This window comes from Leptidea sinapis, chromosome 19 (genome assembly GCF_905404315.1).
Source record: "Leptidea sinapis chromosome 19, ilLepSina1.1, whole genome shotgun sequence".
Classification (NCBI taxonomy): domain Eukaryota; kingdom Metazoa; phylum Arthropoda; class Insecta; order Lepidoptera; family Pieridae; genus Leptidea; species Leptidea sinapis.
In genome coordinates, this window is record NC_066283.1 from 3,664,914 (window position 1) to 3,688,705 (window position 23,792).

The 23,792-nt window shown below is 34.6% G+C and overlaps 1 protein-coding gene across 4 annotated transcripts in view; it reads left to right on the forward strand.

The window, feature by feature from the left end:
- The window catches only part of LOC126969903 (transcription factor AP-2-epsilon), a 156,374-nt gene that overhangs the window by 54,332 nt on the left and 78,250 nt on the right, over nt 1-23,792 (forward strand). For 3 of the 4 annotated variants that reach the window (XR_007730493.1, XM_050815526.1, XM_050815525.1), the window contains exons 2-6: nt 9,322-9,465; nt 11,384-11,539; nt 15,304-15,417; nt 18,325-18,379; nt 22,313-22,502. Coding sequence is in view for 3 of the 4 variants with exons in the window: in XM_050815526.1 (XP_050671483.1) it covers nt 9,322-9,465; nt 11,384-11,539; nt 15,304-15,417; nt 18,325-18,379; nt 22,313-22,502 (659 nt within the window). In the remaining variant the exon portion in view is untranslated. Of the gene's footprint in view, nt 1-5,203; nt 5,366-9,321; nt 9,466-11,383; nt 11,540-15,303; nt 15,418-18,324; nt 18,380-22,312; nt 22,503-23,792 lie in introns of those variants that run through there. The other variant, XM_050815527.1, reaches the window with a different exon arrangement.

Sequence of the window (23,792 nt, forward strand, 5' to 3'; positions counted from 1 at the left end):
ATTTGTTGTTTTTATTTAATTTAGCAGCATTTTCCTATTTATTCACCTTTTAAACCTTCTCTGGACTTCTACAAATAATTCAAGATCAAAATTAGCCAAATCAGTCCAGCCATTCTCGAGTTTTAGCGAGACTAACGAACACCAATTCATTTTTATATATATAGATAACAGGACAATCTGTCCTGTCAGTTTCAATCTGTGCACAGAATAAAAGTTATGAGAGTGACCAAAGATGTTTTCACATAAAAAAAGTTAATTAATTACATTAACAACTTCATAAGATACATAATAGCTTTAAGGGTAAATGTATACACTTCTATAATAAAGTCCCAGCCACTGTTCATGCATTATCTATAAATAAATTTAAATGTTTTATAAAAAATACTCCACTGCTGAATATCTAAATGATCGGATAGCCTGGGACTAGATTGTGATTATTTTATAGCGATAGAAATGACTGTACAATATTGTATATCTTTATTGAAAAGAGCGCAAAAAAATAATGCTGGGAGAGTTTCCTGCGCCGCTTCTTCTTTCTCAGAGCGCCATTTGTTTCCGAAGCGGTAGTAGTATCTAGTAGTTATTAGAAAAATTACATCAAAAAGAATTCTAAATGAATCAATTTTGAGAAAATAAATGCCTTTTTTGCAATTTATCATAGTTTGCGTAACTTGTAAAATAAATGAATTGAAAAAAATCATCTACCGTTCTACTGAACTCGATTTTGCCGATTGAGTTGGCAACACTACTAGAATGGTACTACAGACCCCGTTAGCCCGGGGCAAAATCCAATTATTGACACTCGTACTTTCAAAAACAAATTTCTTACAATTATTTTTCTATACACGTCTAGAGACGCATTGTGTGTGATAATTGGAGTGTTAATTACAATTCGTTTTAAGGTTTTCAATGTGATTGACGTGGTAGTAAATGGTAGTTATATTTTGATGATAAAATTTAAATTAAAACATGCAGCATTCTAGTTTCCAGATCTAATTTAAGAGTTGTTATTATTCTTGTGTTGTAAGAGAAAACAAGCTACGGAGATAACTTACTGTCAGTTAGGGCGTAGTCTAACGGCCGTTCCCAATATTCAGTCTATCTCTTACTTGAGATAAAACGCCCTGCCCATTACAATGCAGTGCCGCTTAGAATTCTTGAAAGACCCATAAATTCTGAGCGGCACTACAACCACGCTCGTCACCTTGAGACATTCTTATGTTAAGTCTCATTTGCCCAGTAATTTCACTAGCTACGGCGCTCTTTACACCGAAACACAATAATGCTTACACATTACTGCTTCACGGCAGAATAGGCGCCGTTGTGGTACCCATAATCTAGCCGGCATCCTGTGCAAAGGAGCCTCCCACTGGTAAATCTCGTTTCATTCGTTATAACCCTAAATAGGCCACAGAATATAATTATGTTATACCTTATTGGTATAAAGGTACGAGTAATAAAGAAAATTTATTGAATTAGGCGTTACTTTGCGGAAATCTATAATTATACAAATGATTTAAGTTTTCTTTAGTGTTAATTCCGCCAATATTTGTTTTTAAAATATGCGAGTCTCGTGCCGGATTTTGGCAAGACAACACGTCCTGAGGATGCCTCGTGTAGAGGCGAAACACGTGTCGAATTGTTTTTTAAAAACAAATATTGGCGGAATTAACACTAAAGAAAACTTAAATCATTTGTGTACGAGTAATTGTTTTTTTTTATTTTATTTGGGAGGTTACAGCAACATTTACAAATCAGTCAAGAAAACATAATTCTAAATTCCAATTACAAGATTTATATTGTGTATACTGAGGTTATATGTACTATATTTGAAGGGAGGATGGTGAAGCGGAAATTGCAGAAATTAAAATGAATAGGGAAACACACTTTGGATAAGGAAATAGGAATACCTAAGGGGTAGTATTGCCATAGAGTAAAAATGATACTTTATACATATAGATAATATCTACAAATTATTCAACTAACCAAAGAATTAAAATATTATAGAGTTGCAATAATTTTTAATAATAATAAAAAATAAGACTTCGAAAATATAGCAAACCTTATTTTTAATCAATGGTCTGCCTTTTAGTTATATTATATATTATGTTCATTTATAATTTGTAAATATATGTTTCCTTTTATTTAACTTCCAGTCGGATTCGATCCCTAACGTAGGATTTCCTTCTTTTTGTGGAAAAGGAGGACAAACGAGGGTATGGGTCACCTAGTGTTAAGTGATCACCGCCGCCTACATTCTCTTGCAACGCTAGAGGAATCTCAGGAGCGTTGCCGACCTTTAAGGAAGATATACACGCTTTTTTAAGGTACTCATGTCGTATCGTCCCTGAAATTTTTTTTTTATTAATGTTTCTAACTGGCCAGTTGTAAACATTTTCAGTGTTACCCACGTAATATTGACACACTTTTACACAAATTATCCTATTATGGGTACAAGTCAGCGATATATTTAATACAATAAACTTACTACGTATATACATAAATACGTATAAATAGCCATGATTCTGAAACGTACATAATTATCATATAAATGTTCGCACCTACCGCGATTGGAACTCGGGACCTCTAGCTCAGTAGGCAGGATCATTAACCACTGGGCTATATGCGTCGTCAAATGAGCCCTGTCCCCTTCTGCTGGCACTAATATTTTTAATATTCATTATTACAAATTCGATTTAACAATTGACTAAATCCTTTCGAAGAGTACATAATGTCAAATAATAGGCCAAATGCCTTTTCTCTTTTCCCCTAAAAAAAAATATCCACTCAACGAAGCGCGGCAAATGTAACTATTATGTAGTGATGGTCGAATGCGCGCCAATCGCAGTTGTACCTAGTAATTAGCGATTGCCTTGGGGTGGGGTGACAGTGTACTACGAGAACTCGAACGAATCTTACCAAATATATTATAAATTAAAACTTACACCGATTTCACCTGAAAGCATTCTGCACTGATTCCCTGCCCACTACAATGCAATATTGCTCCAGGTGTTTGTCTTAATCCTGAATGGCACCAATATAGCTCACTTCATCTTTAGTCATAACATGCTAAGTGTCAGTTTTTCAGTAACTTAACATTCATTTAAAACACAAAATGGTGTTTTTTTTTTGTTAAATAAGACAAACGAGGTTACAGGTTACCAGATGAATCATTGGAGTATACTCGGACTTCGTGTACATGTTTTGAAAGTCACTGGTGGAATTCATAGATAAATATTATTTTGTAAAATAAAATTATAAGAAATATTCAAGTGTTATGCTTTGCACTGATTAAATTTTAAACCAAAGTATAATATAAAAATTGGTTATGCTATTTTTTGATGTCTTACTGTTGACGGTTAACGTGAGAGTGTTCGATGAGAGCGGGTTTGTATCGCATAGCGCTACGCCTCAGGTTGTTTTATAATACACATTATATTCTCACTCTTATGGGAAGCATAAGCAGCACCACTTTATATAACTTAGGCCAGGGGTGCTCAAGCTTGAACTGCTGGCGATCTACCTCAAAATTGCTACACTACGATCGATCGACTCTGAGAGGCTTTAAGTATGTGTGATGAAGGATTGTCGTCTAGGTAGAGTGTCACGATGACATAGATATTAATTTTGCGCACAATGATATGCATTTTTTTAGTCAAGTCAAGTGTAGGCCTTCTCTAAAATATCAATGGAAAAACTCATAATTATTCAAAATTGCGAGTTTATTGGTTCTTACAAAACAAAAGCGTTAAAGTTCTAAACTTAACTAAAGAGTGACTTTGGATGTTGTATCTGCATGACACTGCATCTCCTGAGCATACTTTTCATAAGATGGTACGTAATTAATACGTAAGTACTAATTTTAGTTACCTAAAACAAAATCTGTGAATAGTTCTATATCGGACTTTTTTCTCGAGATCGACTCAAAAACTACTCGCGATCGACCGTTTGAGCACCTGACTTAGGCCATCTGCTCGTTCCATCCTTTATTCCCATAAAAAAAACTGCTTTTAGAGCTGCGCATAGACATTTTATCAATATCGGCAAATTTTAATCGTATTTTAATCTGGAGCACCTCAATAATAAAGGGTTTTTTAATTGGCCGAAAATATCCACAAAAATATTTAGTTGTTAGTTATAAATAACACACTATAAAATATACATGGTTACTATTAGTAGGTATTACGCTTAAATATACGCCTAATTCGTATTCTATATATGTTTATATCAAATAAAATAAAGATTTATTTCATTTTAAGCTGTCGGTTACAAACTTATAGTGCCAAAATGTTTTCACTTAAAAATCTCTCGGTAAAAACTCGATTGAGTCTCGGAGTAACGACTTTAATAAAATAGTGAATAGGCGAGTTTCAATCGAAAGCACATGGTAGCCACAGGGCGGTCCGTGAGCCGCCCTGCGGCAGTCTTTCACAAGCACGCGACGCGGTTAACAAGCTTTTGACTTTACGTTCCAACATCGTATTAATGTTAACCAAATTCCTAATCATTAAAAAAAAACAGTTTAGCAATATCAATTTTCAAACATAATCTTAGTCATCAATAAAATCTTTGAAAACAGTAACAAAATGGCGGCAAATTAATAATGATACAATAAAAATAAATAAATAATCCGTTACTTAGTTTCCAAACTTTGTTCTATATTTAAAATATCGTTAATCGTCAGTTTTACGGCTATATCTGCATAAAAATTCTAATGTTAGTGTTGTCCGTTTCCAATTTAATTCTTATCGATAAAACTTTTTTGTCCGAGCACCGTTTGCATATTGATTGAATTTTATCATCCATTGAAAAACACACAAGTTTCGAAATATTGCAGTACTTCGGTATTTTATTGGATGAAGTTAAGTGTTATTAAATGTTATTAAGTTAAAACAGGTAGACGGACGTTGATTGTGAAGTTAGCAGTTCATAAGTAATCACGAAACCGGATTATTTCGACTTTAAGAGGTCAGTTATATATATACAGTCAATAAGGTCATAAAATTGGTACTTGTTTTTATCGAGAGCTTTCACGCGCAGCTTACAAATTTATGAATAAAATAGCTATAAATAACGTACAAAGTTAAAAACACCAACTAATTAAAGTCAAAAACATAAAATATTATAATTCAGTTTATATTTGTAATTGACGTGCCATATCCAACAAAAACCAATACTTGGCAGTAATAGTAATTAATTTCATACGTAATTGTGAAATTAATAAATCAACTGGATATTAAGTGGAGTTATGTTATAAAGTGAAGTGTATCGGACTACAAGCTAATTGAAGTAGAAATTTTATCGATAAGTGACCACAACCCTGGCACTGGCGTACGTGGATTTATCCAGCGTCATCGAGGTGCAGGTAATGTAGACTATATATTAATATAATATTGCATTACTTTTTATTTTTAGTTGTCATATTTTCACGGCTACAAAATATTAAAGAATAGAGGCCCAGACGCCATAATTCGGATGTTGTTTTTCTATATAATTAGCGAATCTGCCCATAAATATTATTACATCTTAATAGCTATCAATTTTTATTTTTTGATTTAAAATTTAGAAAGTGCTTAAGTTAGAAACTTCGTTCATATTCTACCATTACCAAATATAAAATCAAAATAATGATAATGAAAAAGAAAACAGAATTGTACAAAATTGGTTATGGTGCTGTCCGCGTCGGTCGCGCTCGAACTAAAAAAACTGTTAATGCTGTTAAAGCAAGATAGCGTCAAAATCCTATTATGATACAAATAAAAATATCGCGATTAATGAAAATTCCTGCTAGACCTCTTTCCGCGAATCATCAAAAAGGACCTGAAACTTGGTGCTTATCGTCGTAAGGGACGTGTAAGTGGTAAGGGACGAGACGAGCAGGACGTTCAGTTGGTAACTGACGCAGTGCCGCTCAGGATTCTTGAGAAATCCAATAATTCTGAGACATAATAAGTTAAGTCTCATTTGCCCAGTAATTTCACTAGCTACAGCGCCCTTCAGACCGAAATACAATAATGCCTACACATTCCTGCTTCGCGGCAGAAATAGGCGCCGTTGTCGTACCCATAATCTAGCCGGCAGCCTGTGCAAAGGAGCCTCCCACTGGTGATATACAGAACATACCATAATTTTCCTCGAATTACTAATAACCCTGTATATAATGTAAATATTTAATCTTAAAACGAAAGCTTATTCCACTGTACTGTACGATTTTGTAACAATCATTCAAATAGTGTTTTATGACACGTAGTTCTCATACTTTTTTTAAATGTTCACAGTACAGTTATAAAAGTTTCTCACAAGTGTTGAATCGATCATAATATTATCACTTTAAGCCACCTACGCGCTATATTCAGTCACTTTTTTGTTTTTTAGTTATCCACCCACATCATCAAATGACAGAATGGCATCTTACCAAGTTTAACGCGAGTTACACATTTTAATAAAATGCTTTTTATTGGATTAAAACGCGTGTATTTAAAACTGTATTTTTACATAAGTTATACGTGTAAAAGTTAAATTTTTCATTATTTATTTATTTAACCAGATGTTTTGTGATCTTTGCAGAGCACGTTTTTCAGAAACGTTGAGAGAATCGTGATAATTGTCATTGTGAAATTTAGCGCCATTTATTGCCATGAATGTGGTATTTGCTGTGGATGGTTTTTGGAAAAAATTATAGACAGTTTCCACTTTCCTCTTCCTTTTAAGAGTTAGATAATTTTAATCCATCTTTTCTATTCTTGAAGTCTTAATGTTTTTTTCATTTCAATGGGTTCACATACCATTCTTGGAGGAAATCAATTTGGACGGACTGATATGTGTACATATCACAGACTAGGTAATCTCTTTAAACTGTTCTGTGGTTCATATACTGCTGACTTAAAGTGACGTCTGCATTACAAATACAGTTACACGTGCACTCAATTTAATCCTGTAAAAAGTATTTTATTTAAATCTTACCAAGAATAACATAAAAATTCATTGTTACTTCACTTAACATTAAGATCTAAATGCCCTGCTGCCGAATCCGACACAAGGATATCATCTCCAACATCGAGATTTTTTTTATTTTTTTTTATATGAAAATAAGGGACCAGATGTGCAGGACTTTCAACTGATGGTAATTGATACGCCCCGCCCATTACAATGCAGTGCCGCTCAAAGTAATTGAAAAACCAAAAATTCTGAGTGGCACTACAACTGCGCTCGTCACCTTGAGACTTAAGATGTCAAGTCTCCTTTGCCCAGTAATTTCACTAGCTTTTTATAAATTTATTTAACCATAAATATATGCACAGCTGGTACTTAAATTTTACATCTCGCCAAACTGTTGCAACAGTTTGTTGGCGAGTTTACGCTCTTATTATACTATTGTGCATCTATAATAAATTATACCTAATTTGTTCGTTATATTATACACTATTACTAGCTACGCCGCCCTTCAGACCGAAACACAGTAATGCTTACACATTGCTGCTTCACGGCAGAAATAGGCGCCGGCAGAAATATATATATAATCATGGGCTAAAAGTACCTACCTAAAATAATAGATTACCACACGTACAATATAATCTCGCAATTTAGAATGCAAACAATACACTCTAATATAGGCAGACAGAATGTCTTAAAAACGTCACCATCATTAAGATTTGTATACAAGTAGAAATATATGAAATATAAATCATGTTTAATAATAAGCATTCAATATTACATCATTATTTTATTACACATCAGACGTAACGAACGAATCTCGAGCCATTTCGTATGTTAATGAGATATATCGCTCAATTTATATCGTATTGTTAACTATTACGTACGCTGTTGATTGATAGTTGTCGATATTTGGACATCACTAGCGTCCTAAGTCTTTATACACTAGTACGACGTATAAGTTTTTGTTGGGATTTCGTATCATAATAATAAAGAGAAAATGTTTATAGGATAAGTAATGTGTGCGTCTGTTTGTCCGCCAAGATCCATTTTCTTAGGATTGAAGTTAAACGCGGATTATAACTAAGTGTTGGTGGCGCAAAGGAAGGCCGTTACCTCTATATAAGCATGCAGCTGTTTCGTAAATAGAATTTTGTCATTTGACATATTATTGTAACCATTCTCTGGAGACAATCTCCTAAAAATAATGTAATTCAAATTCAAATATTTTTATTCAAAATAGGATTCAAAATCACTTATTGAACGTCAAAAACTACCACTCATTTAAAAGAGACTGCCTCAGACCTGAGAAGAATGGGCGCAAGAAACTCAGCGGGTTTTTTTTTATATAAAAATATGGATTACAATGTGATATCGTACAATAAACATTTATAATTAAAGAGCCTGAGGGTGTTCGCTTTATTCCCAGTCTGTGGTGTCATTAAGAAAATCGTTTATGCTATAGTAACCTTTCAAACACAAACGTTTTTAAACAATTCTTTTAAATTTCGTAACACATTTGTTTTGTACATTTTCTGGGATCATATTGTAGAAGCATATACATCGCCCAACAAAAGACTTACTAACTCGACCCAACCAGTAGTAGGCATAACCGTAGAATAATATTATGTTAAATTGCATAGGTCATCAAGTAGGTTTTTTGTCTCTTTTTGATACATAAGTAACATTATTAAGACAGAGATAAAAATACATTTCCCGTAATGTTATTCAATGATACTATGCGTGGCCGAAAGACCACTTTCCTAGAATACTCTATTTATAAGAGAACACATACACAATGACAAACTCTTCCTCGTTTTAATTTTAAATATTTCTGAAGTTTAAATCGTGAATTATTTTCAATGTTCTACAAACGAAGCATACGCATTATTCTAACAATAACTAATTAAAATTATCTATGTCAAATCATATGACATTCGGCATTCGATTTTCAAACTACCACAAAACTATCGAAATGTTCGGAAGCTATATCGTAATTGCGCACATCACTACTCAACAATGTAGGCCGATAAATTGATACACCGAATGAGAAATTATTCTTAATTGCATAAAAATCTAAGTGTCCATTACATGATTGAACCAGTTATAGTTTTCACCGAACTTCCGGCATTCAGAACAAGTTCTCAATGCATAATAGAGTATGTACAAATAAATTGGATCTGTTGATGCAAATATATATAATAATTATATTGCTAAACTAGTTGTGCCGACAAACGCTGTATTGCTGAATCAATATATAAAAAAAATCTAATAAAAAATTTGGGGTATGAAAAATAGATGTTGGCGGATCTCAGACTTACCCAATCTCATGAAAAAAAGCTAAAGTTTGAGATTAGTTCTATTTGTAAGCAGTCTGCTTTGTTCTAGGAGCGCCTGGGTAGCGGCGGACTAGGGCTGGCTGGAGGGGGGTTCCGTGGGGGGGCACAGCCTTCGCTCGCGGACTTCCAGCCGCCCTACTTCCCACCGCCTTTTGCCCCTCCAGCTCATCCGGGCTCGCCGCATCAACAGCAGGTACTAAATTCTTAATTATATTAATATTTCCTCCATGTTTTCCCCTTGGAGTTTTACTTAGGCCGTATCATCGTTATATGTTTTCAAACGCAAATTAACAGCTGTGAATAAGTTGGAGTAAGAGGGTCATTTCAATGTTCAAAGTCAAAGTCAAATAAACTTTATTCAAATTGGCTTAAGCTCAGCGCTTTTGAATCTTCATTATAAATATTTCATTTAAATTAATGGCAAGCGTCCTGACGGAATAACTCTGGTCGCTTGGGCACGGGAAAGGGCGCGGGTGTGGGACGCGACTTGCGTCGACACTCCGAATCCTTCTCATGTCCAAGTTACGTCAGTTGGTGCTGGGGCTACTGCTTCGACTGCCGAAGACAGCAAGTGTCGTAAATATCTCGGTCTCAATGAGTCTTACATTTTTGTGCGTTTTGGTGTCAAGATATTTGGCCTGTGGGGCCCAGAGGCGCGGAGAATGTACCTACAAAGTACTATCTTCTCGCCTCAATAGGGCTACTGGCAACTCAAACGCTGGCTTCATTTTCGGTCAAAGGATCAGCCTAGCTATCCAACGTGGAATTGCTGCCAGTATTCTTGGTACAGTACCCCGTAGTGATAGTTTAGCTTTTATGTATAATGCACCTTTTGTCTCATTTGTCCAGTAATTTCACTAGCTACAGCGCCCTTCAGATCGAAACACAGTAATGCTTACATTACTGCTTCAAAGCCAAGTACAAAGAGGCCTCCCACTGTTACCAACGTAAAACTTAGCTGAAATGCTCACGAGCCAAAACCACCGTTCACACCGAAAGCACAGCGCACTCCGAGGCACCTTTGAGGGCGTCCCATTTACCAACGGCTCGACCCCGAGGCACTTTCATTTGAGCTACCCACAACGTGCGCCCGAGGCAGTCTGTGCCACGTCCACACCCGCTGAGGAATTGCACCGTGCTTGGCCGGTCTGGACGCGGCTTATAGATCGCCTGCAGTAGTCAGAAATACATTACGGTGTTTGAAAATGCTTATAAAAAACCTAATTTCAGGAAGAATTACTCCAAAGCTTACACATCCTCACATAGCTGTTACCAGTTACCAGGCTAAGCACGTATATAACTCAAATGAACATCCAGTAAAAATTGCGCTTTGAAAAATGATGATGCGTAAATGCAATCAAAACTCTATCGACCTTAAAAATAAACTTGGTATTAAGTTATACCTGTGAATAAACCACGAATATGAAAAATGATTTTTTTAATGACAGATAGGGACGAGACGAGCAGGACGTTCAGCTGATGATAATTGTTACGAAAAAAACTTTTGGATTCTTGAAAAACACAAAAATTCTGAGCGATACTACAATTGCGCTCGTCACCTCGTTTGCCCAGTAATTTCACTAGCTACGGCGCCCTTTAGACCGAAACACAATAATGCTTACACATTACTGCTTCACGGCAGAAATAGGCGCCGTTGTCGTACCCATAATCTAGCCGGCATTCTGTACAAAGGAGCCTCCCACTGTTCACGATATCTCTGACAACACTGTCAATACAATGACAGTACTCAAGTTTTCCGAATGTGAAGCCTTGCACATAAACTCGGGAAACGTTATACGGCCGATAAACCAATCTTAAGCAAAATATCTATTTGTAAAAAATTTGCACATTCTTGGTTTATTCTTAGTTGTAACTTTATACAAAGTTTATTTGGAAGGCCGTAAAAGTTGTACCTACTTTAGAGCAAAATTTAAAGAAATTAACATCTTGATTTTTATTGTTACCATTTTTATGTAAAAAAAAAGCCCGCTAAGTATGTTGCGCCCGTTCTTCTCAGGTCTGAGGCATTCTTTTGGAATGGGTGGTAGTTTTTGACTTTCAATAAGTGATTTTATATCCTATTTCAAATAAAAATATTTGAATTTGAATAGAGCCATGGCATGGAGTATGGGGCAGGCGGTGGCAGCGGCGGAGATTACGGACAACACTACGCCCCACAGCAACTGCTACCACGCCACCACTCGCACCACGAGCCACACACCCACCTGCGACACCACAGAGATCACCACGACATACATTCCCATCACGTAAGTAAACGAATTACAAAATCAAGCTGAAATATTTTTATTCGAAGGTTTTTTTTTCTTTATCAGATATTAAGTAAAAAAGTTTATTAACCTAGGTACCATATATTCGGAAAACGCCCACTTTTACCCGCGATTTCCTCGTGTGAAATAATTCCGTTGGGCAGCATTTTTTTTGAAAATACTTATATTAACGTCTCCTCTGAAGAGCTATGAAAAACTCAAAGTTTTGAATTCTTATAATTATTATTCTGTTGAAATAAAACAAAGGTATATTTATAAAACCTTTCTAAATACGCTTAACGAAGTACCTACTAACTAATTTTTAAATATGAAGAATTTGTTACATATAGCGATATAAATTTAGAAGTTTTTTTAACTATAATAAACCTATTAATTTTATAAGCCTATGAAACGAACTCTTCATTATGCATAAATATTTTCTTCTTGTGAACGAAGCATCAAAATTAATAACATAACATAAATTTCATAACTTTTAATTAAATAGCTCGATTTCTTTTGTATCGTATGTGTATATTGTGAAGATTTTTCGTTATCGAACATGGTGTTGTTAAGGGGCTTCACTACCTTCTCAAGAATGGTATCTTGATACACTTGTGCCGATGTTTTGATACCTTTTTCACAAAAGTATGGCTCAGTCACTCCTTCATAGCTAATATCCCACCAAACCATCACTGAAGTCGGATAATGCCCACGTTGCACTTTGTCGACTAATTGGCAAGCTTCCTTAGAGCTTTGAGCATAAATACGGTCATTTTGTTTGTGAAAATGTTGCTCAATTGTAAAAAAAATCTCATCCGTAAGCAAAATTGCTCTGTGACCTCCCTTTGCGTACCGATCAGTAGTTGTTTCCATTTTACGACCCTATTCTTTTTTAAATTATCAGTTAAGAAATGACCAGTACGTCTCTTATACTTTTAAAATACGCCACATGTGAATACCTAGAACAAGGTGTTATCTTCATCTCCCGAGATAAAATCTTTTGCTTTCGGACAGGATTTCTTCGAATTCTTTCCCTTACTGCTTTGACCACCTTTTTCGTACAAACACTACGTGGACGGCCAGATCTTTTTGTGTCACAAACAGACAAGGTCTCACTGTACCTATTAATAGCCGGGTACACAAACATTCTACTAATACCAAGCGTATGGAGAGTTTTAAAAATTGCATTCGGCTTCAACCTACTTTGTGTGTAGTGTATGACAGCGATTCGGTTCTCTTTATCACCCCACTCAATTTTAATATCGCAAAATATTGTACAAAATGAGAAATCTCAATGAACAATCATATCATAAAAAATGTTCATAAAATGAAAACTACTGGGACCAAATGGCATCTATTCCGCATTGCACAAAAGAAGAATTACGTAAATCGGATCATAAATCTCCGTGTAATCGGTGTACATAAATAAAAAAGTACCGATCGAATTGAGATCCTCCTCCTTTTTGAAGTCGGTTAAAAATGACATATTCCGAATTCAAATGTAACATTTTGTTAATTTTTAATTGTAAAAGTATTTATGGCTAGACTAAGTATACATGCTAATTGTGAAGCTGATATAAAGCGTAGGATTACCAACTTCAAAAGTTTGTCATTCGACTATAAACGGCGGATTTCTTAAACGTAAAAAACACGCAAGACTTGGTAACTATCGTCTTTTTAAGTCGGTTAAAAATTGGCTCGCTAAGTAAGTAAAAGCTATAAATTGTGGTCCAACAATACGCAGTCGGTAGTCCCGTCCAAAGTCGACCCTTTGTGTGCTATCAGCGACATTAGGAGGCACAATCTCGCATGGCTATTGAAAATATTTCTACAGCAATACCACATTATTGGCTAATGGACGGCGGTATTAGGATATTATACTTTGTGTATTACGAAACATATCAATGCTTGCTATTTGCTAAATGTAAGTTGAATTTAACTGCGAGTTAAGGATTCGTATTCTACACTATCTACAAAGTATAGCAACTTGTACTTTTTAAATACTTTTTGAAAGACTCTTTTACATGCATGGCGGCCATTTTGAAATCCGCCATCTTGGTCTTCTATCTGCTAAAATTTGCCGCTTTAATTTCAACCAATGTTGTTTATTAGACATAGCCCGTTGTTTTTCTATTCCTTAGATCATTTATACGACTAGATAAACTGTGACAGCTGTGAAAACGTCGAAAAAAATTGAGATGGTTAACCTCGATTTTGAGCAATACATGCTCACTAACACAAAATGGCATACAAATCGCGAGTGTAAGACGTAGCTTGTAATGTACACTAAAGTAATAATCCTGGCCTGTTTTCATCGGTTGTCTAGCAGCGAGAGGGCTCTATCTAGACGTATAAATTATCTAAGTCTATTAAAACAAAGCCACAAGAAGTAAAATCAATAGAAAATCACAAGATTCCAGAAACTATGTAGAATGTGACCCTCTTCCATACAAGAATGATAGAAACTCGGGGATTGTTTGAATATTTTGCTTACCCTGTCGGTTATTAGTTATATACTTAGATATACGAACGTTTAAGATGATATTATTAATGTCTAGTGAGCCAATTTATTAATATTAGACTAAGACACAATTCACTTCGCAATTATTTGTAATATAATTGTTTTTTCAAACAATTGTTTGCATAAAAAACAATCAACGGTCGAACTGGATTGCGATCTTTATTCACAAACAACCTCTGCCTTGAGTGGCATTCTGGAATGGGTCCAAATAGAAATGTGAAATGTATGAGCAATTTTTACCAGTGGGAGGCTCCTTTGCACAGGACGCCGGCTAGATTATGGGTACCAAAACGGCGCCTTTTTCTGCCGTGAAGCAGTAATGTATAAGCATTAGTGTGTTTCGGTTTGAAGAGCGCTGTAGCTATTGAAATTACCCGGCAAACAAGACGTAACACCTTATGACTGAAGGAGATGAGCGCAATTGTAGTGCCGCTCACAATGTTTGGGTCTTTCCAGAATCCTGAGCGGCCCTGCATTGTAATGGGCAGTGCGCATCAATTACCATCAGCTGAACGTCCTGCTCGTCTCGTCCCTTATTTCCATAAAAAAAATGCTGGAAATCCTCAAATCAGGGTTGTCAGTCCGTTCTGCAGCTACTAACTTTCACAGAACCTTGTTTCTGTCATTAACTATATATAGACTTAAATAATTTAAATGTCGGAAATATGTTACGCTATATGAGGATTAAATTATGACATTGAACCTCTTTGACCTAGAACACCGAACAGCGTTTAACTCGGATCTCGTAACAGACTACGGATAAATCATAGTTTTTTTTTATGGTAGAGAAAACAAACGATCGTACGGGTCACCTGATGTTAAGTGATCACCGCCGCCACTATCTTGCAACACCAGAGGAATCATGAGAGCGTTGCCGGCCCTTCAAAAAAATCCACGCCCTTTTCATGTCGTATCATCTCCTGGAAACACCGCACAAGGAAGCTCATTCTACAGCATGGTCTTACGTGGAAGAAAGTCCCTTAAAAACCGCACTGTGGAGGAACGCCACACATCTAGATTGTGGGGATGATATACTAATGTGGCGTTGAGAAACTAAGAGAATATCAGAGTTGGTATTAACAAAGACAACATTTGGTAAAACGAATTCATTTAAACTGGTGTCACTGTAACGATATCCATAAAAAGTTTCTTTAAAACAACAATCATTAACCTGAATCATAGCTTTCTCCAATACATAGAAGATGGCTTTGTGGTGCCAACTGTAATGATGAATTGTTGACAGTTGTCGCACGGCGGCTTCGGTTATGGCGGAGACAGACGGACAGACTACGTCGGTGGAGTTCGAGAGCAACATGAGCTTGCTCTGCATCACGCCCTGCACAATGATGAAACACAGGTAATATACATTAATAAAAAAAATAGGAAAACGGTTGACCCCAAAGGCTATTTGCGTTGTTTTGAGCTCTTCGAGCTCAAAGAGTTAGTAAGTTGTTCTATGTTTTTGAGCTCTCGGGCAAAACAATTTTTTTGGTCTGAACCGGTCTAAGTTTGGACATTCCCTTTCGAATGGCGCCAACCGCGATGAAATCGGTGGTATTTAGTCGAGGGTGGGCATTGATCGCTCCATCTGGTAGAGGACCGTCCGTAGGCTCGTTTCCCTTCAGTGTTCCCAACTACGATCAGCTTTTCAAGGCTCTCATTCCTCCATCTCATTATGGGATTGTTAGGGAGACATACACGGAAGAAAAGAACAAAAATTTTTAAAAGTTAATCCCCGAGATAAAGTTTTAAATGACATTATAAATAGCTTCACATTAATCAGTCCATATTTAAATATGTACCTACCATAATTGATATCAAACATAATTTATTTCCTTTCGAGTCATCCGGCGTATTCCTATAATCTTAAGTTTTTTGCAATAATTTCTGTACATTGTATCTATCCACCTGCAGTATCAACGATTCATTTATTTCATTGATTCGATTGACATAATTACAGTTCAGAAAGCAACATTTTATTTAATGGATGTCTCAGAAACTGATTATTGATCACACGATGTTAAAACAGCCTTATTCATTTTATTATTCTTAACTGTGTTATTACTGAACGAAATTATATCTTTTTTAATGTTAAATCTTAGCTTTTAGTTGGAACACCTGATTTAGTACCTTTTATTGTACAAAATAAGTTAAAAGAGGAACTTTATAAGATTTTGCTTCTTTTCTTGTAGAATTTTAGGAAACAGTGACATTAAACAGCGATCTAGCAGTAGAGTCAAAGAAGAGGTAGGGTGTGACAGATAATGGTAAGAGAAAGTTGGGGTGATTTTCTCTCTCTTCAATAATAATATAATTATAAATAATTCATGTTTACAGTTGTTTATTTCAAAGATTACAAGTGATTGAGACTTTCCAGTAAGTTGTCTTGGGACACTTGTATTGGGAATATCGTGCAACTTCCTTAGCAGTTGTAAATAACTATTTAAAATAAAAAACAATTTATTTGCCGGAAAAGGCAAGGGATTTAATCATAGATAATATATGTATATGCCATGGTTTTACCAGCTTTATCTTATCAAAATTAAGCATACAATATCGATTATTACAAAAGATAATTATTTCATATTCTATCTTTTATAACTTTGACCACCAGAAAACTATTTTTTGTTACCTTTTGTTCCTTTCCGCGATAACAGATTTAGATTTCCAGAAGATAAACTTTTCCAGAAATAAAGCAAAACAAAAATCTCGACAGGTCGATCCTACTTAGATCGAGAAAGAACTTAAAATATTTTTTTAGATAAAATCCAACCTAGAGTTGGGTTTGATCGATATTTTGTATTAAACAGAATCGAATGTTCGAATAATACATACTATAGTAATACCAACCTAACTACAATGATTTTCTTTCGAATAATAATGCAGTATATTTCAAAAATCAATTTAAAACGAACTTACCCTTTCTAATGCTTATAATAGATTAAAAATCGAGAGATATGTTCGCATATCGAACAAGAATTTAATAAGCCAAGTAAATTAAACTTCGCTTAGCGTGGGGAATGCTTAGGAATGTATCCGGCATTTTTCTATAATAACGTGGTATTATATTCTGAACAAATTATTGAAGTTTCTCTATAGAAATATTTTTTTACATATTTTAGGCTTCGGTCACGCAAATCATGTTGAAATTTTATTTTGAATGTTTATTTTGTATACGAAACAATGTGTTAATCCTTATTGTAGATATATTTATATTTAGGTATTGTAAGAAAAAATCATTTTATTTGTTCATACTTGGGGTTTTGTCGAAATGAAAACACCGCCATTTTACTTTCAAGTCAGAAGTTGACAGGTGCAGACAGTTTTTTCAGTAGAACTATTTTTATATGCCTTGCCGTCGGATGTCTCAGATCGATATGAAATTTAACATGAATTTAAAATATGTTTGTTAATTTCTAAATTCAATAAAAGTTCAATAATTACAATAATTATTTCGTTTTTCGCAATGATATAATGTCACAGCAGAATTTTCAAACTGCGGGTTAAAAATGTAGGTATCTCATAGAATTATTCATAGAGAAATAACATTTGAAATTAAAAAATAATAAGGGCCTGTTAAACTGTGTTTAGGAGTTCTTCGTGGACAAATAACGTCACACGAAATTTTTATATATTACATTTAAAGATTTACGGCCGTATCTATCCTCAGTTTAACTTTTTAGAGGCAGACAAATCTATCCTTTTACGCTTACTTACATTTCAAAAATAGGTTATTATTATCGGTAGGCCGACAGATAGAATTGGACTATCGGCCGTTTTCAATAACCTATCATCCTTACTTTAACTTACTAGGAGTAGACAAATCTATCCTTTTACGCTTAAAGCATTGGAACTATATTGGACATAACTATGGATAGATAAGATTTTGTCATTAAACGGTGATAGCAATGTATCCGCAACTAGAGATACGTTATTGAAAATGGCCGATAGTGAATATGCATCAAATTACCAACTTGTAACAGAATGGTTCACGCTAGTGGATTGAAACTTTTGATACATATTGAAAATTATTACTCAAATAAAATTTGAAAAACAAAATTTTATAAACGATTCGAATTCGAACCCACGACCTCCGGCTATCCGTGCCGGTGCTCTTAACAACCTGCATCGTTCATAAAATTATGTTTTTCAAATTTTATTTGTGTATTAATCCTAGAAGTGAGAGTTATCACTTTAAAAACATAACATATTGATTGAAAATTATTATGAATTGTTTGTATTATACAATAATGATTTGTTTCAGAATGCTGGAATGGATGATACGACAGGATTTATGACAGATTTGCCGTTGCTAAAAAGTGAGTTAAACTTAAGTTAAACAATATTTTAATGGGATACGCAGCATGTTGTATTAGATAATTAGACGAAGAAAATTAATGTAGTGGTCTAGTCAACAACTTCAAAAAAATATAAAAGTTCTAAAATCAGTGTCGAGGCTAAGAAGGCTCGACGTATACTGAGTGGGCCTCCAATTGACAATACTATAGTGATGCACTGCTTCTCAATCTAATTGTTTTATTTATTTTAATTTTACTAGGTCTGTTTTAATTATTTTTTAGTTGCTTTTATAGTTTAAGTTTAGTTTGCTTAACTTATAATTTTAATCTAATCTGTTATGTTAAAATTACTTGTTTGTTAAAATTATTATATTATAATTTATGGCCTATTTTTAGCGGTGTAATTATGTTGCCAATAAAGTTTATTATTATTAAACTGATAAACTTCTTTAAAAATATGAGCGATGAATCATTCGATTCGAAAGGACGTCTAGCAAAATGTATCCAAACTAGTATTTGCAAATAAATAATTGCAAATGGTATTGCAACATACTTGGTGAAAAAAGATGGCATTCAACAAGTTCTAGTCTAGGTACCAACGTTATTTCGACTCGTACAAACAATCAATTAAAATATGAAGGTATAGTTTATGTAAGCATAACATAATACATACTCTTTGGCATAACCTCTAAACACCGTACTCACGGACGAGTAAAAAAAGAAGGACTCCGTGTCACCTTACATAACAGTGAGGCACCAAAACAGCACGGTAAACGTGTAATTACATAAGCCCACGCATACACTTACACTAATACAAGCCGATCGGCCGCCATTATGAGATTTGCCATCTTCTGTGACAGATCAGTTGGCATCGCAATAAAATATTTTAAAAATGCCGTCGTGCATTGTGAAAAAGTGTAAAAACAATACTATAAAAGTATTTGCGGATATATGATTATTTAAGGGAGAAAAAATTGTGTAACTGGTATACCCCGTAACCGCACACACACTAGCATAAAGGTTGATATCACGGGGCGCAGTCCTTCTTTTTTTACTAGTCCGTGACCGTACTTAGAACAATTGAGAAATATTGTCAAACTATGTTTTATATACTAGAATCACAAGTTGAGACCAAAACTTGCAATCCGCAGTTTGCAAATTTGAAAATGACGACAAAAATAATAATCTAATCATTTCTTCGCTACTCCTACAGAACTTTTTTCCATTCAGGCATGGTTTAATATTATTATGCGATGTGCCATCGCAAAATTGTTTATATTACCTATGTAATATTACAAATACAGAATTTGACACCTTTGTAATTTTAGATTCGAAAATAATCAAATTCACAGACAGACACTTTAATTTTATACCTCATTATGTCTACGTACGTTTTACATTAACCCGACAATGCACTCGCTATTAACTCATCAATATCGTTACTTTAGATGCCACAGATAAAATACTAATTAGACACCGTACAACGGTCGGACGTGCTTCTAAGACATTGGACATGCTTAGTAAAAAAAAGATCGTTCGATATTTAAATGGCACGTTCGGATGCGGAAATGAAATACGACTTACCAGGCTCTATCATTAATCTGCCTAGTTTTGGGTCCAATATTTAAGATAACGGCAACATTAAACAATAGCCCGCTAATTACGATCGATAACTCTCTAACCTGAACATTGGAATGTATCGTTTTGAATTTGGAACGCAATTTTTTATGTTACAAAGGATGTAAAAAGCGTAATGCGTTGGTAGAAAATATATATAATATTGGAGTATCTATAGACATTTAAATGAAATATTAGTTTGTAACAAGACCTCGCCAGGGTTAGGTTTTTGTTAAAAGAGCTTGGCCAGCGGTGATCACTTATCATTTACGTATTGAAGTTATCGGTAAAAAACAATGCATCTGGAAGTAACTAGTATTAAAATACAGGCCCGGCCTAGTTTAATGCTAGTGACAACTAAAATAATACAAAATATTTTAATTAACTATTAGAAACACTACTTATCCTACGGGATTAGTGGTGCGATTACTTTCAAAAGCATTGTGAATATTTGAATATTATTTTGATGTATTTGGTGTTGTTTGTCCAGAAAAATGTCGTGTATGTTCCATTACTTGTATTGTTATTATAGTATAATAATATTAAGTAGAATTAAGTGAACTAAGTAATGTATGAAGGATTTATAATAAAGATTTCTATTTATGTACGGTATGAGTTTAATAAAATAAAATAAAAAATAAATCATCAAATGACAAACATGCTCGTTTTCACCTATTCCATAAAAAATGTAATAATATTAATAGATGTAATGCAAACATTATCAACCCTACATATAATGTAAAACAATTATTCCTTCTTTCGAATCTTTTTCGAAAATCGAACGTAATGGTTTAAAAATAATACGCCACAGGTAATATATATTCCATAAAAAGCTAATTTACTCTATGCCCATGGTGTTAACTAGCCAGCAGTGTGCTAATGATACAGTAATGGTTATTGTATTAGGGCTGCCATACAGAAATATTACAATTTGAATAGATATCGTGCTGAGACCATGTTTGGGGCGTGGTTGAATTTGTGCCTTTGTAATAACTTTCGCGCGTATTTTAACGGTTCAATAGGTATTTCTTGTGCGTAGACTTATTGAAATAAATTATTTGGTTTTTTATGCACCAGCTGTATACATTTGAAGTGGCATATGTTTTTTGACACGAGAATTTAGCCTGTGGGAGTTTTCGTATTAAATATACTAAAATAAAAATTAATATTCTATGCACTATTATTATTATACTATTTACCTCTGATAATTTATACGTCTTGATAGAGTCTCTTGCTGTTAGACAATGAAAACAGGTCAGGAATATTAGTTTAGTGTGCGTGTCAAACTACGTCTGACACTCGCTAGTGGTCCTGACAGTTTGCGTTAGTGTGCGTGCACTGTTCAAAATATAGGTTAGTTATAAAAATTTTTTTTTCGACGTTTTCACAGCTGTCATAGTCTATCTAGGCTTATAAAAATCTAAGCTATTCAATTAAAATTCTAATTCTGAAATTAGAATTTGAAACAAATTGTTCTTTTTACGATTAATTATTTATTTATTACTTTTTACGAGTCAATTGCTGCGAAGTTTTCAAATCTTCAGTTATTTTTTTTTATTTATGTTAATATTTGAAGTATAATTTTCCACATAAATAATATTAATGCCATAAAGAAAACAATTACAAACTTCTATATTCATTTTGTATACTTAAATAATGTATAGCTTGTTAGTAAATCGAAGTTTTAATTCTAAAGTTTTAAATACTAAGGTTTTTTTTTATGGAAGAAGAGGGCAAAGGAATATACAAACCTGATCGTAAGTGATCACCGCAAGCCATATTCTCTTGTAAGAGAGGAATCACAAGAGCATTGCCGACCTTATAAAGCCTCGAACAAACGTATATATTATAGAAATTAAATTTCTTACCAAAATTTATGAACGATGCGGGACTCGAACCTGCGTCTCTCGGGTTCCGTCCGAGCGCTCTTACCAGCTGAGCCAACTGTTCGAGTGACGCATGGATCGTTGGTATATCTTATTTAACTCTCAGGTTCAACGTGTAGGTATATTATGAAAATCGAAAACACAATGGTATCTATATGGCGAGCGAGGATCGAACCGAGGGCTTCCGAGGTTAAGAGTCAACGAATCTACCTATTGCGCCTCCAACCCTTTTCCCCTGGTGTTAAGTGATCCCTGTCATGTAATTCTGTAGTGACAAAAATACGAAAAGTTTTAAATTTGGTATAACTTTACTTCGCGTTTACCTAATACCCCAGTGAATGTTCCACTTGCAAGAGATGTGATGCAGAAATATTGGCAGTACAGCCGAGACAAACACTGCACATCAATTCTTAAAGATGAATGTTTGCTCAACTTTTATGTCCTTTTCTAGCAATGAAAGGCCGCGATGGCTTGGGCGGGAATGGAACGTGTACACCAAATGACGTATTCTGCTCGGTACCAGGAAGACTGTCGCTTCTCTCTTCAACCAGCAAATACAAGGTGACTGTCGCGGAAGTACAGAGGAGGTTGTCGCCACCTGAGTGCCTCAACGCGTCCCTATTAGGAGGGGTACTAAGAAGGTGAGTTTATAAAAAATAATACCATATATACAACATTATTCATAGAAATGTGTGGCACATATGTGCATCCAATCTTACATTTAAAAATTTGATTATACTCTTTCAAAGGGGAGAGAAGGCAATGGCTTCCGTCCGGCTGTTTTATGATTTTTCCTAAGCATTATATTTTTTCGACTTTTTCTGGTTCCTTAATGTGTCAATCTTCTATTTTATTTTATATTTTTTTTAATTATTAAACACCATTGGAATTATATATCTATCTATATATCTACATATTCTGACAGGAATCATTTCTTTCATAAAAACATTAATTATTATACAAATAAATACGATAATATTCTTGGACATTAAATGTAGACTATATCGGCCTTAACAATTTTTACCTTAGAAAGACCAACCAGACATTCAACATTGCGAGAGGATGGAGACTCTTTATTCAGCACAGAGCAAAATACTTGATATTTTTTTTCTAAATAACATATGTTTGAAGGTAGATAATCGTTTTTACGTGGTGGCCCGGAATCAAGTGCCACTTTATAAAAAATATCGACACAAGTGATGCAACACTATCAACTCGATGTTCTTGCATCGATGTATCGATATCTCCTAAATCGATCATACCGTTACATATTTACCTGTCGGCAATTTACACCGTAATTACTGAATTTATAAGTGTATCTTTGAATATTCTTATCTCGATCACAACTCTCGTGCTAATTTGAACCGGCAAACTGTCCCGTCATGTTCAAAAAATCCAATTACTTCATAAAGGAATTTACAATAGATGCATGGAATTTGAAGCTTTATTACTAACGAGTTACGATTTGGATTTGCAAAACGGTAGCAGAAAATGCTTTTAAATCAATAACTTTATAAGTATACCTAGACAGAAGCTCATTCATCAAATTTAATGAATTGAATTGTTGATTTTGAGTGAGATTTTTGATTCTTCCTCTTCTTCTGTGCTTCTTCGTTCTTTAAAGTTTGCTGGAAGATTTAGGAATACGTCTTTATCTCCCGCGTGATATAGTAGTTCCATGTAGGTAAAATCTTGTCAACTTTTATAACCTTAACTAAACAAATGATCGGAATTGGTACGGCTGAACTATCGGACGCGATCTGGGGGCCTACTCCTAAAATCGATATTCGATAAATCGTAGCATTAGTCGTGTCGAATCCTACTCTTAGTTACATCGTAATCAATGTCGAAACGATGATTGAACGAACGAAACATTATTCGATATTATCGGTCCTAACCCTACTCTTAGTTGAAAATGTCGGAGACGAATA